Source organism: Rutidosis leptorrhynchoides, chromosome 10, assembly GCF_046630445.1.
Source record: "Rutidosis leptorrhynchoides isolate AG116_Rl617_1_P2 chromosome 10, CSIRO_AGI_Rlap_v1, whole genome shotgun sequence".
Taxonomy (NCBI): Eukaryota; Viridiplantae; Streptophyta; class Magnoliopsida; order Asterales; family Asteraceae; genus Rutidosis; species Rutidosis leptorrhynchoides.
In genome coordinates, this window is record NC_092342.1 from 112,301,302 (window position 1) to 112,321,487 (window position 20,186).

General features: G+C 34.1%; 2 protein-coding genes across 2 annotated transcripts; one reads left to right on the forward strand and one right to left on the reverse strand.

Moving 5' to 3' along the window:
* The first annotated feature begins 592 nt into the window (after nucleotides 1-592).
* LOC139871922 (uncharacterized protein At3g49055-like) lies at nucleotides 593-4,846 on the forward strand. Its single transcript, XM_071859674.1, has 5 exons — nucleotides 593-2,306; nucleotides 2,390-2,466; nucleotides 2,735-2,846; nucleotides 3,447-3,563; nucleotides 4,300-4,846. The coding sequence occupies exons 1-5, from the start codon at nucleotides 954-956 to the stop codon at nucleotides 4,648-4,650; spliced, it is 2,010 nt and encodes a 669-aa protein (XP_071715775.1). The 5' UTR covers nucleotides 593-953; the 3' UTR covers nucleotides 4,651-4,846.
* A 1,522-nt stretch (nucleotides 4,847-6,368) lies between these two features.
* LOC139872899 (coilin-like) lies at nucleotides 6,369-11,870 on the reverse strand. Its single transcript, XM_071860834.1, has 14 exons — nucleotides 11,584-11,870; nucleotides 10,619-10,683; nucleotides 10,288-10,515; nucleotides 9,966-10,157; nucleotides 9,713-9,839; nucleotides 9,334-9,408; nucleotides 8,801-8,884; nucleotides 8,562-8,706; nucleotides 8,251-8,282; nucleotides 7,877-8,071; nucleotides 7,738-7,809; nucleotides 7,524-7,655; nucleotides 6,922-7,093; nucleotides 6,369-6,739 (listed from the first exon to the last, which is right to left on the reverse strand). Exons 1-14 carry the CDS (start codon nucleotides 11,779-11,781, stop codon nucleotides 6,546-6,548), a joined length of 1,911 nt encoding a protein of 636 aa, XP_071716935.1. The 5' UTR covers nucleotides 11,782-11,870; the 3' UTR covers nucleotides 6,369-6,545.
* Between the last annotated feature and the right edge of the window lie 8,316 nt (nucleotides 11,871-20,186).

Genomic DNA, 20,186 nt, shown 5'->3' on the forward strand with positions numbered 1-20,186 from the left:
ATCTATATTTTTGTCTCATAAAATTTTACAGTTATACCCCTATATTAATCTAGAAAGTTGAAGTTATATTATTATTTAAAGTATAATTAAAGGTATAATAGTAAATACGTGTAGATAAATAACAAAAAGTGGTGTGTAATCACCTTTCTTTCTAAAATAATACTATCTCCGTCACAGATTAAATGTATCCGGACAATAAACACACAGTTTAAGAAATATCATTATCACACTGTATTTTCTTTGAACTTTACTAATTTTATAGTTTTACCCTTAACTAATAAATTGAAAAGACATCTAATTTTTATAATTTAATTGATTCATTAGGGACAATATTGTAAATTTCACTAAATTTATTTTTTATTTTTAAAAGTAGACAATTAATTTGGGATATTTAGAAAAGCAATATTGTACAATTAATTTAGAGGAGTAATATTTTTAATGTTAATTATTAATCGTTAAGATTAAGATGCTTCCGATGATCGGTACGTAACTCCAAAATCCTGTTGTATCATACCGGGATTTTTCTTGCAATTCGGATTTCCCAAAAAGGTACCATAAATTCCTCACTTTTTTTTTTTTAATTAAACCCTAATTCGTCTCCCTTTGATTTCCACTTAACACAATCGAATATACACAATCTTTCACTTAATGCAATCCTATGTTGATTGCAACTGTAGTTATCGTGTAATTGATTGAAATTTACGTAATTGATCCGCTTGATTCACACGGTTTCGGATACATACGATCGTAAATCGTTTATAAGCGTGACAATCGTTTAGTTAAGTGAATTGATCCTTGTTCAGTTGATCGGTAATCGAGTTGATTTTAGGGTTAGTAGTTGCTAATTTGTGACTGACTGATCGATTGATCCGCGTGATTTTGAGATATATTTTATCGGAGTTTGATTGATTGGTTAATTTAGTTCTTATTAGTTTTTGTTAATTTTGAGATCAATGGCTGATGGAGATGATAACGATGCCGTTTTGAGTGACGTGGAGGAAGAAGATAATCCTCCTGTGCCAATTGTTATAGGCGGCAGTCCATCTTCAACAGAAAATGTGTCAATTGAGAGATTTCGAGAAGTGATGGCGGAGCTTGATCGTGAACGGCAAGCTCGTGAGGAAGTTGAAAAATCAAAATTTGAATTGCAAGTTGCGCACAACCGGTTAAAAGTTTTGGCACACGAAATGATTAAAAAGCGAGACGAGAGTTCGCGCCAGAGAGACGAGGTTTTGAGATCGAATGAGAAGTTATCAGCAGAATTAGCAGAGGCTGTGAAGGAAAAAGATGAATTGTTGAAGGAGAAAGTTGAATTTGGTAAGAAGTTGGAAGAATCGATGAAGGCTAAGGATTCGTGTAGATCCGAAATTGAAACGGCTGCGCAGATGTTAGTAACTGGAATTGATAAAATTTCGGGAAAAGTTAATAATTATAAGAATTTTATGGCTGGAGGATTACCTAGGTCGCAAAAGTATACTGGTTTACCTGCTGTTGCGTATGGTGTGATTAAGAGAACTAATGAGATTGTTGAGGAGCTTGTTAGACAGGTTGAATTGGCGATTAAGTCTAGGAATGAAGCTAGGGAGCAAATGGAACAGAGGAATTATGAGATTGCGATTGAAGTATCGGAACTTGAAGCGACAATTAGTGGACTTAGAGATGATGTATCGAAGAGAAATTCGATTGTTGAAGATTTGGAAAAATTAGTGGATGAGAAAGATGGGATGATTAAAGAATTGGAAAAAGAATTGAGTGAGAAGCAAGATTTAGCGAGTGAGTATGGTAAAAAGGTGACGAATTTGGAGTCTCGAATGGATTCACAAAGGCCGTTACTTGTTGATCAATTAAGTTATGTTTCAAAGATACATGACAAGATTTGTAATGTTATAAAGGTGATTGACGGTAGCAAGAAAGAGCATTCGGATTTATCAGATTCGATGTTTCTCCCACGAGAAACAGATTTAGAGGAGAATATACGAGCTTCTTTAGCTGGATTGGAGACGATAGATGAATTAAGTTCAACGGTTTTGGAAAAGACGGTGAATTTAGTAGCTGAAAAGAGTCGTGAAGTTAAAAGTCTGAATGATTCAGTTACTCAGTTGATAAGGGAGAAAGAGCATATAGGGTTTTTACTGAGGAGTGCTTTGTCAAGAAGGATGTCTGCTGATTTGTCTTCAAAGACCAGTGAGCTGTTGAAAGTAGCAGAAAATGGATTAAGAGAATCGGGGATTAATTATAGGTTCAAGAATCAGACACGGGATGAAAAGGTTACAGCTGATTCAGAAGATGATGAAATATATACTTTGGTACATGTCTTACTGTTTACTTAATATAGACAGTACTTTTTTGTTTAAGTTCTTTGGTTGAAATGCTTATCTGAAATGTGCAGGCTGGTGCTCTTGAGAACATTATAAAACAGTCCCAGCTCGAGATAATTGAACTACAGCATACTGTTGATGACTTAAGGTATGTATTACTTTAACGATTTATCATCTTGTTGTAGCATTATTGTTAGGAAAGATTCTTTCTGATGCTGCTTGTATTACATATATCAGTGATGGTTTCATTATAATCAAACGAACTAGTTTACTGGGCAGTTGATCACTTGATTTTACGGTACCAGTAATTGATTTAGAATTCTATATGTTTATATTTGTACACGTGCATATTTCTGTGTGAAATAGCTTCTGATGTTTGCAAATTGTGTTGTATGTGGATATTATGATTAATAAAGGGCAGAGATGAATTCACTTAAGGAAATTGTTGATACTCAAGCGAAGGAGCTTCTGCAAAGGAAACAACAAGTAGATGAACTCGAAGAAAAAGAAAGAGTTGCAAATGAGAATGTGAGATCATATTGCTTTTATTATTCATTGTATGTGGTAGAAAAAATAATTCTTACAAAGAAGCTATTATATACGGGTAAATGGAGAAGCTTTTCCTTGTTCAAGCTACCTGAGCAAGACAAGTTTTTTTACACATATGTATACGGCTTAACCGGGTTATACCGTGGCAGGACCGTCTCATTAGTTTCTCATTAATTTAGAAGTCCCTTTTCGATGCGTAAAAAATGGGCCCTTATAAACGTTAAGCTTCTTAATACATATAAAATGATAATCTGGTGCGATTAAATAGATAAATGATTTGTGTAATTTGATTTATGTAAATATATAAATTTTCAAAATTGGGTCCTTTTAAAAATTTTGGTCCTTTTCGGTTGCACACTTGCACATGTCCTAAGATGCCCTTGTCCCATGGGCCATGGCTGTTTCCGAGCATGTCCCTGGCACCCCCCAGTATGTGTTGCTAGTGAGGTTTGAACCTAAGCCCTCTCCTGAGAATATCAGGCAGCCAAACATGTCTAAAAGTTAATCTTGTTTTCCTAATATTTAGCATGAAAAGATTTTGTAAGTTGTCATATATGACATCACTCTTGTGTTATGTAGGTTGAAGGGCTTATGATGGACATTGCTGCAGCCGAAGAGGAGATCACAAGATGGAAAGTGGCTGCACAGCAAGAAGCGGCGGCAGGCAAAGCTGTGGAACAAGAGTATGTAGCACAGGTATCTATGCTCATACTTGTCTTTCTTTCCTTATGTTGTTATCAGTTTGTTGGTTTATTCTTGAGATTATTAAATATACACAGTTTTTAGTACCCAATTACATAAGTTATTTGTTTGATTGTAAAACATGGGTATCAATATCTCGTTTAAACTTAAATCTGGTCATGTGTATGTTTCAAAAACTAGCTTGTGTGTCACTCAGAAAGTGTTGCAACTCCTATTATTCAGTTGGGGATGATAAATTGTGATTTTGGAAACTATATTTGTTTTGTTACATTTACAATACGATTATAAAAAACATCAACCTTCAACCAGTTATGTTAGATTTGATTTGCTTGCAGAATTTGTCTGACTTTTTTTTTGTACGTGCTAGTAATTATCATTTCTGTAAGGCCAAGTCATTTACAAACATTTTCTTAATTTGTGAAGTGAATTGAAAACCACTGTAGTATCGTACACACACTTCATGAATAATATTTCAGTTTGAATTTTGGATCAACTTAAAACTTTCTTGATCATATAACAGATATTGTAGCATCATATCCTAGCGATTAATAATTGAAAAACACGTAAACTATTAGTTGAAGTTAATAGATCAAGGTAAGTTTCATAAAATCATATGAAACCGTGTATTAGTGGTCAGATTGTGTCCAAGTTGCTACACCTTGATGTTTGTATATTGAACTCATTGATATTTCAAATATCGACGACTAATTAGTCTGCTACATCCCTGCAGTTATCTACCATACGCCAAGAACTGGAAGAAGCTAAACAAGTCGTAATAGAATCAGAGAAAAAACTAAAATTTAAAGAAGAAACAGCTGCTGCCGCCATGTCAGCGAGAGATGCGGCTGAGTCATCATTAAGATTGGCAGACATTAGAGCTACTCGTTTGAGGGAAAGGGTGGAAGAGTTGACTCACCAACTTGAACAACTCGATACACGAAAAAGCTCAATCAATGGAAATAGGTCTAGATATGCATGTTGGCCATGGGAATGGCTCGGTTTGGACTCTGTGGGACCCCGACAGCCGGACACACCACAAAATGGTTCAAACGAAATGGAGCTTTCTGAACCTCTTCTCTAATACTAGCATTCCTGTGTGGGGTCAGTTTGATTTTTTTCCTTGACACTCAAATTATAGAGTTTATAACTTTTTTTTTTCAGTGAGGCTTCCTTGTAGACAATGTTCAGTGTTAAAATATTGTACAGTAGATACGAACACTCGGCTCTTCATAGTGTTCACTTTAATTGTTTATGTGATCAATCCTGGAAATTGAAGATATTCAACAAAGTGTGTGATTTTTTTTTCTTTTTCCTCTGTCAATGGTTTTTGCTCAACAATATTTTGTGAAACAGGTAAGATTTGTGAGAGATATTTGGCTTGGCACAGATTAACAATATTTTGGCAAATAGTTTCATTTTGGGGAAAACTGAAACAAACGCTTTTAGTAAAGAGAGCATGGCTGTAAGTTTATTCATTTTCTGTGGGGTTTAGTGAAACCTTGTTTTTGTTCTTCTTATAAACGAATCTGTTGTTGAGCAGCAACAATAGTGCATTGTAATCGAACAATCTTATGGATTCTTGTACACTGAGCAAATGCTTAAGTGTCGCTTGAAACATGATCGAACCAATGAACTCATTCTCAACTTGATTTGAGCCAAAGAAAAATGCATGTTTTCATATAAGTTGGATTACATGGGCAGGTAAGCTCTCATATTTTCTGTTTAAAGAGCTATAAATGCAGGTAGCTGATATAAAATGTACTAAAACTTGGTCATTTGATCAGAAGGAAGTGTGAAATGGAAAAAAGAATCGCTATTATACTCATATAATCATATACTGTATATACACTGATGCCAAGCTAAAAGTACTTGGTCAGTTGATGCTAGTGTATGGCCGTTTAAGTTATGAGTGTGTGGGTTTATAAGGAGATATGAATAAAATGGTGACAACTCGTTAAATTTGTAATATCAATCATAACTTCACATGTATTAGACATAAAAGTACATTTCAAACTAAACTAAAGAAGTATCTGAAATTTATAAATCTAAGCTAGATTATGTACAATTAGAAAGGATAAGCCGCTAGAATTATGATAAGTTGTGTACATGTTCAAGCTCTCCAATGAAAATTTTATCGAAACACGTTTTCTTAATAATTTAGTGTAGGGATCTCGACGACTCAATAAACATTGTTCAAGCTCTATCCTTTCTTACAGGGTGCACTTAACAGCCTGGTCTTAGAAATGGCAGCAGTGAAGGTGTATTGAAACATAAATTTCTTGATATCCACAGCACACTCTACCTCAATTTATGCTAAACAAACGAAACTAACAAGACCTTCCATCAATGCTAAATAAACGGAAACGGTGTACTTTTCAATATATGAAACACCTTTTCAGTAGCTTTTGCAACAATTGACATATTAGAGAAAAAAATACGTAGCTTATATGTCAAACACCATCTTCACAAAGCTACAAACGCGAATATGTGATGTTGATTTGACCATAGTCAAAGATAACAGCTAGAACTATTTTTGGTAACTTACAGTGCATATTATACAATTAGTATCCATAGATTTATGTACTACTGAATCTCTAATTTATGAACTAGGAAAGGTAAATGATAGATGAGTATAGATTTATTAGTATCCATATTATACAATTAGTATGCATACATTTATTATACAATTAGTATCCATTGATTAATGTACGACAATAGATGGTATTGTCGGTTTTTTGCATTGTACGAAGTGACAAATGAGACTCGTTTAATATGAGACTGAAAGAATATAAAGCTAACAAGATCAAGTGTATTAGCATGATCATAAACAAAGCATGCATTCATGGCAAACTCGGATTTAATTCCAAGGTCATTTTTACAACGTACAGCAGAAAAGTATGTCTAGATATCAGATCTTAAGTAAAACTCAGATCAAACTTGTTTTATAGAAACATATAAAACAGAGTTCGAAGAGGATTACATGTTGTTAGTAGATCTTAACATAGCCATTGTTGGACCAAGTGCACTACCTCTTAAAGCTCTATACGACCATTTGTTACTCCCAGAATCTTTCTTCATCTCTTCATTTATCTCCAATAACTCTTGTTTCTTTGCCCTTAATGCCTCACTCAGTTCCTCCCATGTGTCACCTTCTTTATTCTTCGTGACCACTGATCGAGAAAACAAAAAATAATCTATTAATATTAGCATGAGTAACAGTTTATAATGGATAATGACAAATTGAGGTTTGTAACAGTTAGATTAGGTCTACTTGTAAATGCTATTTTCCCTCCATTTATTTGAGTTTTTATAATTTTAATTAATGTAATACCTGTTAGAGAAATAGTAATACCTGGACTCGGGTCTTTGGATAAATTTGTTTCATTATCATTGCGGATAGACAACAGCTTTAATTCTGTATTGTTTTCACCATCAGTTCGATTGACACCATTACTGACCGCTGTTGTCGCATCTGAGTTACTTTGATTGACACTACGGACATCAAGTAGACCTTCAAAATTGATCTGCAAAGAAACCACTTGTTACATTAGAAACACAAAATTAGCAACTCCGATTCCTTCTGAAATTCGATATTTCCAACACCGAGGTCATAAATTCAACCCTTTCACTTTAAAGTGAAGCGACTAGACTTATGTATGTCTCTTGCTAGTCAAACGGGTAAAAAGGTTCTAAAAAACCAAATAATAACAGGGTCAAACAATTTAAATGGGTCAAACAGCTCAAAAGTGGCCCAAAGAGATAAAACCTCCTAAATCATTTCATACAAAAACGGAAACTACCAATGAAATGACATGCCAAGTCCTTTTGCTCAACCCACCCTGACCCGTACCAAAATTCACCCATTTGACCAGACCATGTTACTATCTCTAGAAAAGACAGTGAAGATCAACTTAGGAGCCAAATAGGATGGAACATCTGAAAGATTTTAAATACCTCTAAACTTCCATCTTCTTTGTAAAGAGAGTTGTGTGGGCCATCTTCATCGATCTTATCAAAAACAACGGGATACTCCGGTACCGGATTCAGAACAATGTTATCGCCATCACAATGTGATACTTTTCCAACCTGCAAATAAAATTTATTTGTAAGTGTATAATGAAAAAGGACACGTCTTCTTCGAATAGTTATGATTTTGGTAAAAACTTACCCGAAACGAAGAGAGCTCGGGAGTCCAAGAAGAAGATAATTCGATAAGACGGTATGCAATGACATCACCTTCCTGTTAATAGATATAACACAATTAGATTTATGTGTGTGAAACGAAAGTGTCAAGATAGAAAAAATACCTTCGGTGAGCTACACATAGGGAGTTGATCAAAGTTATTAAGGTCAATCAAAGGTGGTTGTGCATCTTCAGTTATTATTGTAGAAGGTTCGTTTTCTGCTTTTTGGGAGTCATTTTTTAGAAAAGTTGAAAACTTTTCTATACCCCACTTTTGACCCTTCTTCTTACTGGTGATGCCGTTCCATTGAAAAGCTACCTGAATTATAACTCAAATAAACGTGAGTATAAATTTATCAAGAAAGTTGATCGGTGAGTTCACTAATAAATTTGTTGATCAAGATGTCTTATCATCATGCACGTGTAAAATATCCCCAGTACAGAAAGAACGTATGAAAGGAGTAAGCCTATAGATTATTAACTATAATAGAAACATACATTTGGTACTTCAATACGCTTGGCATCTTCGTCTGCAAAAAACAATGACGGTGTTATTTTAGGGTGCCCAAATGACATGTAAAACTCTGAATCCCAAATAAATAAAAATAATAATCAAATAAATTACAAGCTATAATGAATGCATGCGATGCAGCATCTAACCATGTCATTTTTATATTATTGTCATGCGTGGATTTTTAACCCTCTCTCCCAAAAGGATGCAACATGTGCACTACTATATAAGTAAAAAATATATATTTATAATTGTGTAGATGATCATAATATACATATGATTGTTAAACATTTCATACCTTCATCAAGAGGTTCAAAGCGAATATGTCCTGGCCTGACTACACAAGGAACAAATTTGGTCTTCACATTACCATTACCATTTCTTTGTTCTGGTTCCATGACATTCTTATCCACAAATTTTGCAGGTAACTGGTCTTGCTTTACCTACAAATTCAGAGAAGCTTGTGCATTTAATTAAAAAATATGAAAGCACGTATTTTATTACCTAGACATTCATTATAGTACAAAAATTACTTACAAGTCCATATGGATGACCATTAGCCTCTTTATTTAGGACTTCAGCTGCTACTTCTGGGTCTTCTGGCTCCAAATGTGTAGTGGTCTGTAATTAGAGATTGTAAGTGATGAACTACAAACGAGTATTCTAGCACTTTGAGAAGTTCTCAAACGTGTAGAACGACAGGGACACGCAACCCTTTGTTGCCTTTAGCAACCCACCAAACCCACCCGTAAGAATCAAATGCCTGTGAAATACCTCCACCGAATACCCCACGAGTGGCAGATACAAGTCTGTCCCGAAGGCTTACTCCGAGTGGCAAGTATAGTACCCGACATATCCGGTGATCAAATCTACAAGCAAGTTGATACGGCCCTGAGGGGATCAGATCTGCAGGTAGGTTGCTTACGGCCCAAGTCAAAGGTTAACTATTTGTTCCCCATGGTTTCGACTTTCAAACCTACGCCAACTTCTCAAAGGCTTCACCACTCAGTGGTGATGGAGCTATTGCTCACTGGTAATTCATTGACAAGTGACTTAATATAACAACTTACATTTTGTGACACTATAGCAAGTTCCCGCATCCATTTTCTCTTAGCCTTTTTCCTTCTGGCAGATCTACTAGGACCCTAGTATATACCAAAACGTTAATTGGTATAACATTAGGTACAACTACCATAACATCACATTTACACAGCCTAAGACTCCTATATATATATACCAGGGAACCAGGAACAGCACAATGTACAATGTAGGGACTCATCTTAGCATCACAATCATAGAATAAGAAATGAACAACATAGAATGGAACCAGGTGAGGAATAATGACCATATAGCTATTGACGAAGACACAACAAAATAAAATAAAATAAAATAAAATAAGGAATTCTCGTTCATTTCATTAGCTGCATTTAAACATGGCATAAAAGATACCTTTTTAGCTCCATCAGGTGCAGTAGACTCTTGTTTGACTCCATCAGCATTATAAACGTTGCCTATTTCATCTGTCACAACTTCATCTTGTGCACTACTCTCCACCATCAACCGATGCTTCTTTTTCCTATAATTTACAAAAGCAAACATGCGAACCAAAAAGCAAGAAAGAGATCAAGAACAAATTTAGTACTCCGTATCAATTATAAACTTTCACAAACATATACTACACGATAGAGAAACCATGAATTACCTCTTCTCCTTAGAAGAAGATTTAACCTCAGCGATGATTGTTTCCCTTTCACCATTGTTCTTCTTCTTCTTTGATTTAACTTTTTTGCTAATGTTTTTTGTGCGAAAACATTCATCATGATTCATGTTGCCATCCTTGGTTGCGACTTCATATTCAACACCATCCATCACCACCGATCTTTTCTTCTTCTTTCTATGTTTTCCAAAAGCAACACACAAGTAAGTCTTCAACCCATTTGTCAAATGTCTTGAATATATATTACAAAAAAACGCAATAACATTTTTTTAATTATTACTAACGAGATAAAATCACAATGAATTACTTTGGGCTCCGAATTTTTGTAGAGGCTTTTCTTTTCTTAGAAACTGGTTTTTTAGAAGGTTCTTCATCCAACTTTTCATCCTCATCTTCTTCAAATTCACTTTCATATGCTCCAGTTTCCTTATCATACTCTTCATTTGCCAAAAGTAGATTATTAGCATTAGCAAGCAAATGACTTCCATCTTCCACCTCAGCTGCTTCAGCTATAGCCAACCCGTTCTTCTTCACACTGTGGTAACAACAACACACTTGTTGACTTGTCAAATAGTGAGTTACTACATGTTAGTCAAGATTATAAGAGTATTAGCACAAAGGTTGGAAATTAAGCTGACCAAATAATATCCCTGTCCTTCAAAAGTTGAGTTGACTCAGATGGTGGTAAGAAAAAGTTTTCCATCTGCAATAAGTAAAAACACTAGACGATCAGACTCCATGTCTCGAATCAGAATCAGAATCTTTACCATCAATTAATATGAGGTCTTTTTCTCACAATAACAAATTAACTGCACAACAAATGATAGTTTCATGTTCCCTCAAATTAGGGTGCGTTTGATAAAACTGAATGATTTAGCGCTGCATGGTTCATAATCTGAATGATTCAAAGGTTCTGAATGAATGAAGTTGCTTCTGAATGAAAATAACATGTTTAATTATCATTTTAAACGAATAATGTGATTGAAGTAAAATTACCATATTAACCTTTGACATATATATAACTACAATATAGTTGTTTAATAAGTGTTCTTGATATAATTTAAAGAGCATGTTACATAAAATTTATGTACTTAATGGTTCAGAGATAGTTGCAGCTCTGAATGGTTCATCACTGAATGATGAACCATTCAACATCATTCATTATTCAGAGGTTAGAAACAAATGCGCTGAATGCTGAATGGTTTGAATGATGAACCATTCAGCATCATTAGTTATTCGGAGGTTATAAACAAATGCGCTAAATGCTAAGTGGTTCAGCTAAACCATTCAGTTAAGAAATAAACAAACGCACCCTTACTCTAGACAGCATTTTGAACTAAAACTCAGTAGAGCGAGTTTTCGGTACAACTTATGTTGTTTTCATATACATTGTGTTGCATCAATTCATTATCTACATTTCAAAAGTCCTATAAACTGAAAGTAGATCATAAAGCACTAATTGCAGCTTCTGCTTCCACATAACAAGTGTGTGAATATGATTGATATGTAATTTACAGGATAATTTTAGGATTTCTAATTGTATATACGATAATAATAGAAATTGACAGATTGAGGTGGATATAAATAAAGAGAGAGTGATTACATATAGGAGGATGCCATTAGGGCACGAACTGTGAAGGTTGAATACGTGGAGAAGACGATTGCTGACGTCAGATATTTTGAGATGTTTGTTCGGTTCGATTAGAAGCCAGGTGTGGTCCATGAAGTTGGCTTGTTGTGTTTGGCTGAGAACCGAACGATCATCGAACACTACTCTAAGCCTTATCGATTGTGTCTTCATTTTGTAGCACCGTCGTCCGCCGTCTTACGACACCGCTCTAAAACCCCACCATCATCATAAACCCCTGTCTGTATCAGAAATAGGGCTGTTAAGAGTATAGTGTTGTAAAAATAAAATAAAAATATTTTGGAGTACACTTAAATACTTAATTCAGTTAATTTTGCGATAAATTAATTTTTTTCCGACAAAAATATTAATATTGTTATAATTCAGTAGGCTTATAACTACCTTTAGTAGCCTATGCTTAGCAATAAGACTTCTTATTATATAAGATTTGAATGGAGAGTAAAGAATAAGACTTGCATATAGTGTAAGAATGGGCGCATCATATGCTTACAATTGTATGCATATTTATACTACAAGAATCACTATAAAAAACTATTCATGTTCATTTTTCAAATGAGGAACATTATGAAGATAAGATATGGGGTAATAATATTTGGTCATTCACTCTTAGATTTCATATCTTGTATAGTCAATGATATCATAACACTCCCCCTTGAATGACAATTTTATTAGAGAACAACTAGTATTGCCTCGTTAAAAACCTTGCTAAAGAAAACTCAGTGGGAAAAAAACTTTAGCTAAGGAAAAAAGAGTGCAGCATAGAGTTGACTCCCCCTGAAGTGGACATCGCTGAGCTGTTACATCTTTTGAACATGCCTCATGCTAATATTGTGAACGTGTTTTCTGAAAGTAGCAGTTGGGTGTGATTTGGTGAAAAGGTCGGCAGAGTTGTTACTGGATTGAACATATTTCATTTCAATCTAGTTGTCTTTAATGAGATTTTGAGTATATGAGAAAAATCTTGAAGGTATGTGTTTTGTTCGGTCACTTTTGATATATCATTCTTTCATCTGTGCTATGCAAGCTGCATTATCTTCATAGATAGTTGTTGTACATTTATCGCGTTCTACTCTACAAGAATCAGTAATGAGTTGTGTCATTGATCTCAACCAAAAACATTCCCGAGTAGCTTCATGTAATGCAATCACTTCGGCATGATTTGATGATGTTGCAACAAGTGTTTGTTTTTGAGAACGCCATGATATTGCGGTACCTCCATTTAGGAATACATATCCATTTTGAGATTTAGCTTTATGTGGATCAGATAAATAACCTGCATCTGCATAACCAACCAAATCTTGTTTCGATTCGTTAGAATAAAATAATCCTAAATCAGTAGTTCCTCGAAGGTATCGAAATATGTGTTTGATCCCATTCCAGTGTCTTTTGGTAGGAGCTGAGCTGAACCTTACCAACAAATTAACTTCAAAAGAAATATCAGGTCTTGTACAATTTGTAAGATACATAAGAGCTCCAATTGCACTAAGATATGGTACTTCTGGTCCCAGGATATCTTCATGATCTTCACAGGGACGAAATGGATCAGTGTCAACATTAAGTGATCTAACAACCATAGGAGTTCTTAATGGTTTTGCCTTGTCCATATTGAAACGTTTTAAAATCTTTTCAGTATATGTTGTTTGATGTACAAGTAAACCATTAGGCATATGCTCAATTTGTAAACCAAGGCAATACTTGGTTTTTCCGAGATCTTTCATTTCAAATTCTTTCTTTAGAAGTTGAATGGCTTCATGGATTTCTTTATTTGTACCTATGATGTTAAGATCATCAACATAAACAGCTATGATCACATATCCGGATGTTGTTTTCTTAATGAAAACACATGGACAAATAAGATTATTGGTATACCCTTTGCTTATCAAGTAATCACTTAATCGTTTATACCACATGCGACCCGATTGTTTCAACCCATATAAAGACCTTTGTAACTTGATTGAGTACATTTCTTTGGATTTTGCATTGGTTGCTTCTGATACCTTAAATCCTTCAGGTATCTTCATATATATATATATATATATATATATATATATATATATATATATATATATATATATATATATCAAGTGATGCATATAGATAAGCAGTCACAACATCTATGAGATGCATTTCTAAATTTTTAGAAACTGCCAGACTGATTAAGTATCTAAAAGTAATTGCATCCATAACAGGAGAATAAGTTTCCTCATAATCAACTCCTGGTCTTTGAGAAAAACCTTGAGCTACAAGTCTAGCTTTATACCTTGTAACTTCATTTTTCTCATTTCTTTTTCGCATAAAAACCCATCTATATCTCACAGGTTTCACATCTTTAGGTGTGAGAATGATAGATCCGAAAACTTTTCTTTTATTGAGCGATTCAAATTCAGCTCGTATTGCTCATTTCCAATGATCCCAATCATGTCTATTGACATTCCATGACAGATTTTGGTTCTGGATCATCATCATCATTCATGATGTCATATGCAACATTATATGAAAATATCTCATCAAGATTTTTCATTTCATTTCGATTCCATAATATTTTTGAATGTGCATAATTGATTAAAAATTCCGTATAGACATCATCAATCTCCTCTGTAGAAGGAGTATTGATTTGTGGTTCTTCTTGAACACTTTCTTTTACCTCATTATCAGCTGATTTTCTTTTTCGAGGATTTTTATCTTTGGAACCAATTGGTCTCCCACGTTTCTGGCGTGACAAAGACTCAAGAGTGACATTATTGCCAGCTTTTGGAATTTCAATTCGAGCTGGAGCATTTACTGCTAGTATATATGATTTAGTCACTATTTTTGTATCTGTAAATGCATCAGGCAATTTATTCATAAGTTCTTGCATATGCATTATTTTTTGAACTTCGGTCTCGCATTCTTTTGTGCGAGGATCAAGATACATTAATTGAGGTTCACACCATGAAACATCATTTTCTTTATTTTTTATTTCTCCCCCTAATCTAGGGAACAATGTTTCATTAAAGTGACAATCAGCAAAATGTGTTGTAAAAACATTACCCGTCATGGGTTCAATATATCTTATGATTGAAGATGTTTCATATCCAACATATATTCCCATCCTTCTTTAAGGACCCATTTTAGTGCGCTGTGGTGGTGCGATAGGAACATAAACCGCACAACCAAATGTTTTAAGGTGGGAAATATTTGGCTGATGGCCAAAAGCAAGTTGCAAGGGAGAATATGTATGACTTGCACTTGGTCTAATGCGAATTAATGATGCAACATGTAAAATTGTATGACCCCATACAGATACTGGGAGTTTTGTTCTCATTATCAATGGTCTAGCTATTAACTGCAATCGTTTAAATAGTGAATCGGCTAAACCATTTTGTGTATGTACATGAGCAACAGGATGTTCAACAACAATCCCAATAGACATGCAAAAATCATTAAATGCTTGAGATGTAAACTCACCAGCATTATCCAATCTCACCCTTTTAATAGTATAATCAGGGAAATGTGCTCTCAATTTAATAATTTGAGCAAGAAATTTTGCAAATGCCATGTTTCGACTTGATAATAGACAAACATGAGACCATCTACTAGATGCGTCTATTAGGACCATGAAATATCTAAATGGTCCACATGGTGGATGAATTTGTCCACATATATCACCTTGAATTCTTTCAAGAAACATTGGTGATTCTTTTTCAACCTTAAGAGGTGATGGTCTTATTATCAATTTTCCAAGTGAGCATGATGTACATGGGATAATTGCATCATGAGGGATCTTTTGATCCGTCAATGGATGTCCATGTGTATTTTGAATTATTCTTTTCATCATTGTTGATCCTGGGTGGCCTAATCTTTCATGCCACAGATTTATCATTACAGGATCACATGCATTTTCATTAACTACCATGTGTGTTTCTGGCACATTTATATATGTATAATGTAAACCAGAACTAAGTCTTGGTAGTTTTTCAATCAAATGCTTCTTGTCAGTGATACTTAAATATTTATCATTTTCTGTAGTCATTGACTGATAATCATATCCATTTTGGTATATGTCAGAGAAGCTTAACAAATTTCTTTTTGACATGGGAGAAAATAAGGCATTTTTATCAGAAAATTTGTACCATTTGGTAACATGAATTTTGCCTTTCCCATTCCTTTTATTAAATCCGCAGGACCTGATATAGTATGTACCGTTCCTTCTGTTGTTTTAAAATCAGTGAAATATTTTTTAGATTTGAGTATAGTGTGTGTGGTACCACTGTCTGCAATACAAAGATCCCCACCATTTGACTGATTTTTCACTCCAGTAGTGTATATCATGAACTTCAAAATATGAGAAACAAATAATGAGTACATAATTCATCAATATATTATTATTTCTTTGTCCACGACCACGACCACCGTAACCATTACGACCACGACCACCACCACGACCATTACCATAAGGGTGATTTCGATCATAGTTATGATTTTTATTATTGTTATGGTAATTTCCATGATGATGGTTTTGGCCAATATGACCACGACCTCGCCTACGTCCTCGTCCAGGTGCATTTCTTTTATTATTATTATTGTTAATAGCATTAGCTTCGGGGAATGCTAGCGCACCCGTAGGACGAGATTCTTGATTCTTCATCAGTAATTCTTTATTCACTTCTGCGACTAAGAGATAAGTTTGAAGTTTGGAAAAAGTTTTGTAATTCTGCAATCTTAAATTTTCTTGTATAGTAATGTTTGCAGAATGCATTGTGGAGAAAGTTTTTTCTATCATATCAGCATCACTTATTTCTTGATTGAAGCTTTGAACGGATCTTGAACATGGCCGAGCTGTATTCACTTACCTTTTTAAAGTCTTGGAACCTTAGATTTCTCCATTCTTCCCTCGCAGCTGGGAGTAATATTTCCTTTTGATTATCGAATCTACTCTTGATACTTTCCCATAAAACATGTGGATCTTTGATAGTGAGATACATATGTTTTAAGGTGATATCAATATGTTTGCGAATAAAAGCAATTGATTTTAATTTATCTTGATCAGAACAAGTATTGTTTTCTTTTAAAGTTTCTAGAATACCCAATGATCCAAGATTTATTTCTACATCCATGACCCATGATGTGTAGTTTGTTCCCGATACGTCTAGTGCATCAAACTCAAGCTTTGATAAGTTTGACATTTTCTATTTTCAGAAAGATGAACAACATAAATTATAATCATAATCAATTTCTAATCATAGACAAATAATAAAATGAAATTAGAATTATTTTAAATTCATAAGTAGCAAACAACAGAATAATGGCATGATTAGAAATGATAAAACTACAAGAGCAGGATAGAATATAGGTTCACCCGGTGGTATATTAGTAACAATGATGATAGTTAGTATGACCAATACAATAGGAAAAATCATCCTTGTGTGAATCAACTTTAAAAAAAAAAATTTGATGGTGGTAATCTGAGAAAATGAAGATTGATTTGTGAAAATGTGAAAACGGAGATGTTTATTTTATATTTGAAAAATATAGTCGTTGTAACGTCATCAGTTGACGTTAACAACCGTTATGTATATATGACCATTGTAACGTCGTTAGTTGACGTTAACGACTGTTATGTACTCGTTGTATTAATAATAATTTTTAATAAAAGAATTTTATTAGTACAAATACGATTACTATAAATATATTTAGTATAAATACGTTTAGTATAAATATGAAGATTAAGAGAATAAACATATTATGCATAAATAATAAATTTTAAGAATAAACATTAGTATGCATGAAATAAATAATGATTAATTGCATAAGTAATCATAAATGTTAGATAACATAAATATAAATGTTAATGAAGTTAATAAGAGTTAGATTACAGAAATATAATTCAGGCGGTATAACCGATCATATATAACTTAAATAACATAAATATAAATGTTAGTGAAGTCAATAAAAGTTAGATTACAGAAATATAATTCAGGCGGTATAACCGACCATATATAACTTAAATAACATAAATATAAATGTTAGTGAAGTTAATAAAAGTTAGATTACAGAAATATAATTCAGGCGGTATAACCGACCATATATAACTTAAATAACATAAATATAAATGTTAGTGAAGTTAATAAGAGTTAGATTACAAAAATATAATTCAGGCGGTATAACCGACTATATATAACTTAAATAACATAAATATAAACCCCGTATCAACTCCAAAATCAAACAAACACTAGCCCGTCGAATAAGATCATATGCTCGTTCGGGCGGAAAAAAGGATCCCGAGAGAGCACTTTAGTCAACATCAATTTCTGAGGTCAACAAAGTCAACACACATCGGCAACGACATCGAGCCCACCCGTATTGTCACGACCCGGAAAATTTCGACTAATTTTAAACCAAACTCTCGATACGATATTAGATTTTCAACATGATAAGCTAAGTCTAATAGGTTGAGTCTCAAAAATTTTGAACTGTTCCATATATTCATTTGACCTTCGACTGTTCTCGACGATTCACGAACATTGCATGTAAATAAATATGGTTAATCTAAAAATTTGAGATTTTTCCGAAGACTTTTATCCGCCACTAATTTCAAATAGTGCACGATACACAGTCCGTGAAAACTGGCGACTGATTTATATTCTAAGAGGGCTGCTAGTTCTTTAATCACATGTTCTTATTGTTATATTATATTATAATTAATAATTGATATTCCATTATAATCTATATCCAAGGATATGCATACAAAACCTACTGGTGCAATTTATCCGTAATTTTAGTTGATTGATAGACTACTCTATTTATGATGGGAATTATAATTGATTAGTATTTCTATTTTTATCTATCTAAGTCTATATATAACTTGCATATACATAGATTGAGGAAGTGACTCAAACATCACCAAACCACTTCCATCGGTTCATCACCCATCAACACACTTGGCCCGTCATCACATCTCACCTCACCATCACCGGAATCACCACCATCAACGAGTCACCTCCTTGTATTACTTGAAATCACACCCACCTTTCTCCTTCTTCTCCCACATCACCACCTTAGTTTCCATTTATGTTTTTACAATCATCAACTTAAACCCATGAACAACTACACAAACCCGCCACCTCTACTATAATTTTTTTTCTTCTTATTCTTCTCCTTCTTCGGTTCATAACCCGTCGACCATGATCATCACCATCATCGTACACCACCTCCTACTCCATGATATCACCACCAATCAAACTACCTTCAATAATCAACATCATCTTATCATTATAGATACATGAACCACCACTTGTTACTTGATATTGTTCCTGTTTCGTTTGAGAATCAACACAACACCATAACCAACAACCATTTATTCGATTGTCTTTCTGTTTAGACCTCCCATCACCAACCTACAAGAAAAACCGCCTCCCTTGACATCCTATTCCTCTCTCATATTTCTGTTTTCTATCACCTCACGACACCCTCACCTAGTACCAACGCAACCACCAATGTTGCGTATCTGTTTCAATTCCAGTCGAACAAGCACAACCACATACCACCTCGCCATCATAGCCGATTACTTTACTACTACTACCACTTCTTTCTTTTTGTTTTAAACCTAACTCAATACCACCACCAACAATCACTACCTCCTGCTATTTCCTTTCTGTTTACAGCCATTAAAAACCGAGTATCTGCTACAACCTTTTGATGTTTCCTTCTATTTGTTTTGACGCAGTACAACAAAAACTAAAGTATGTTTGATGATTCACGAATTTACAAGGCAAGAAGGAGAAAGAAGTGGTACTACCATATTTAAATATGATTGTGTCAATTTGATAATATAGAATATTAGCTAGTGTTATCAAATTAAACAAGTGGACCTAATGGGCATGTGATGGCCGACCAAGTGGGATCTTAAAGGGACGTGCATATTTTCTTTTAGTAATTAGGTAAGACTTTTGATTAGAGTTGAACCCCACATCCAGCTGGTACTTCACGAGATGTCTAAAATATCTACAACAACTTTGAATGTTAATCTAACTTATAGGCCATAAATTCTGGCTCAAGAATTTCGATGATGATGATGATGATTTACGTGAAATAATGAGGGACCAGTTTTATAAGCGAATTATAATTAGGATATAGGTGATAACTAGAATGATGAATAGAGTTGAGGTAGTGAAAATAATAGAAAAAGATGATGATACAGTTGGTGAATTAAAAACCAAAAACCCTTTTAGTTATTTTGGTAGACTGTTTCGTGAAAACACCTGGTCAACTAAACCAAATTACATCTTGGGCCTTAGGCCGCTATATGTTGGGTTTATAGGTTTAAGTAGGTGATAAATGTTGAACCGAGATTTTTGTTGGGCTTGGAATCGAGTATTGGGCCATGAGGTTGCAATCCAGTGTTTCTATTTTTGTTTCTACTCGACAAATATACAAACACGTACATCTAAGTTACGATTTAAATGATTGACGATGATGATGCTCATGAGCAGGATGATGAGAATGATATAAATGAAGATAAGATTAGGAAAAGAAAAGATGGTCATGATGATGAAGAATATGATGATTATGGTTATGAT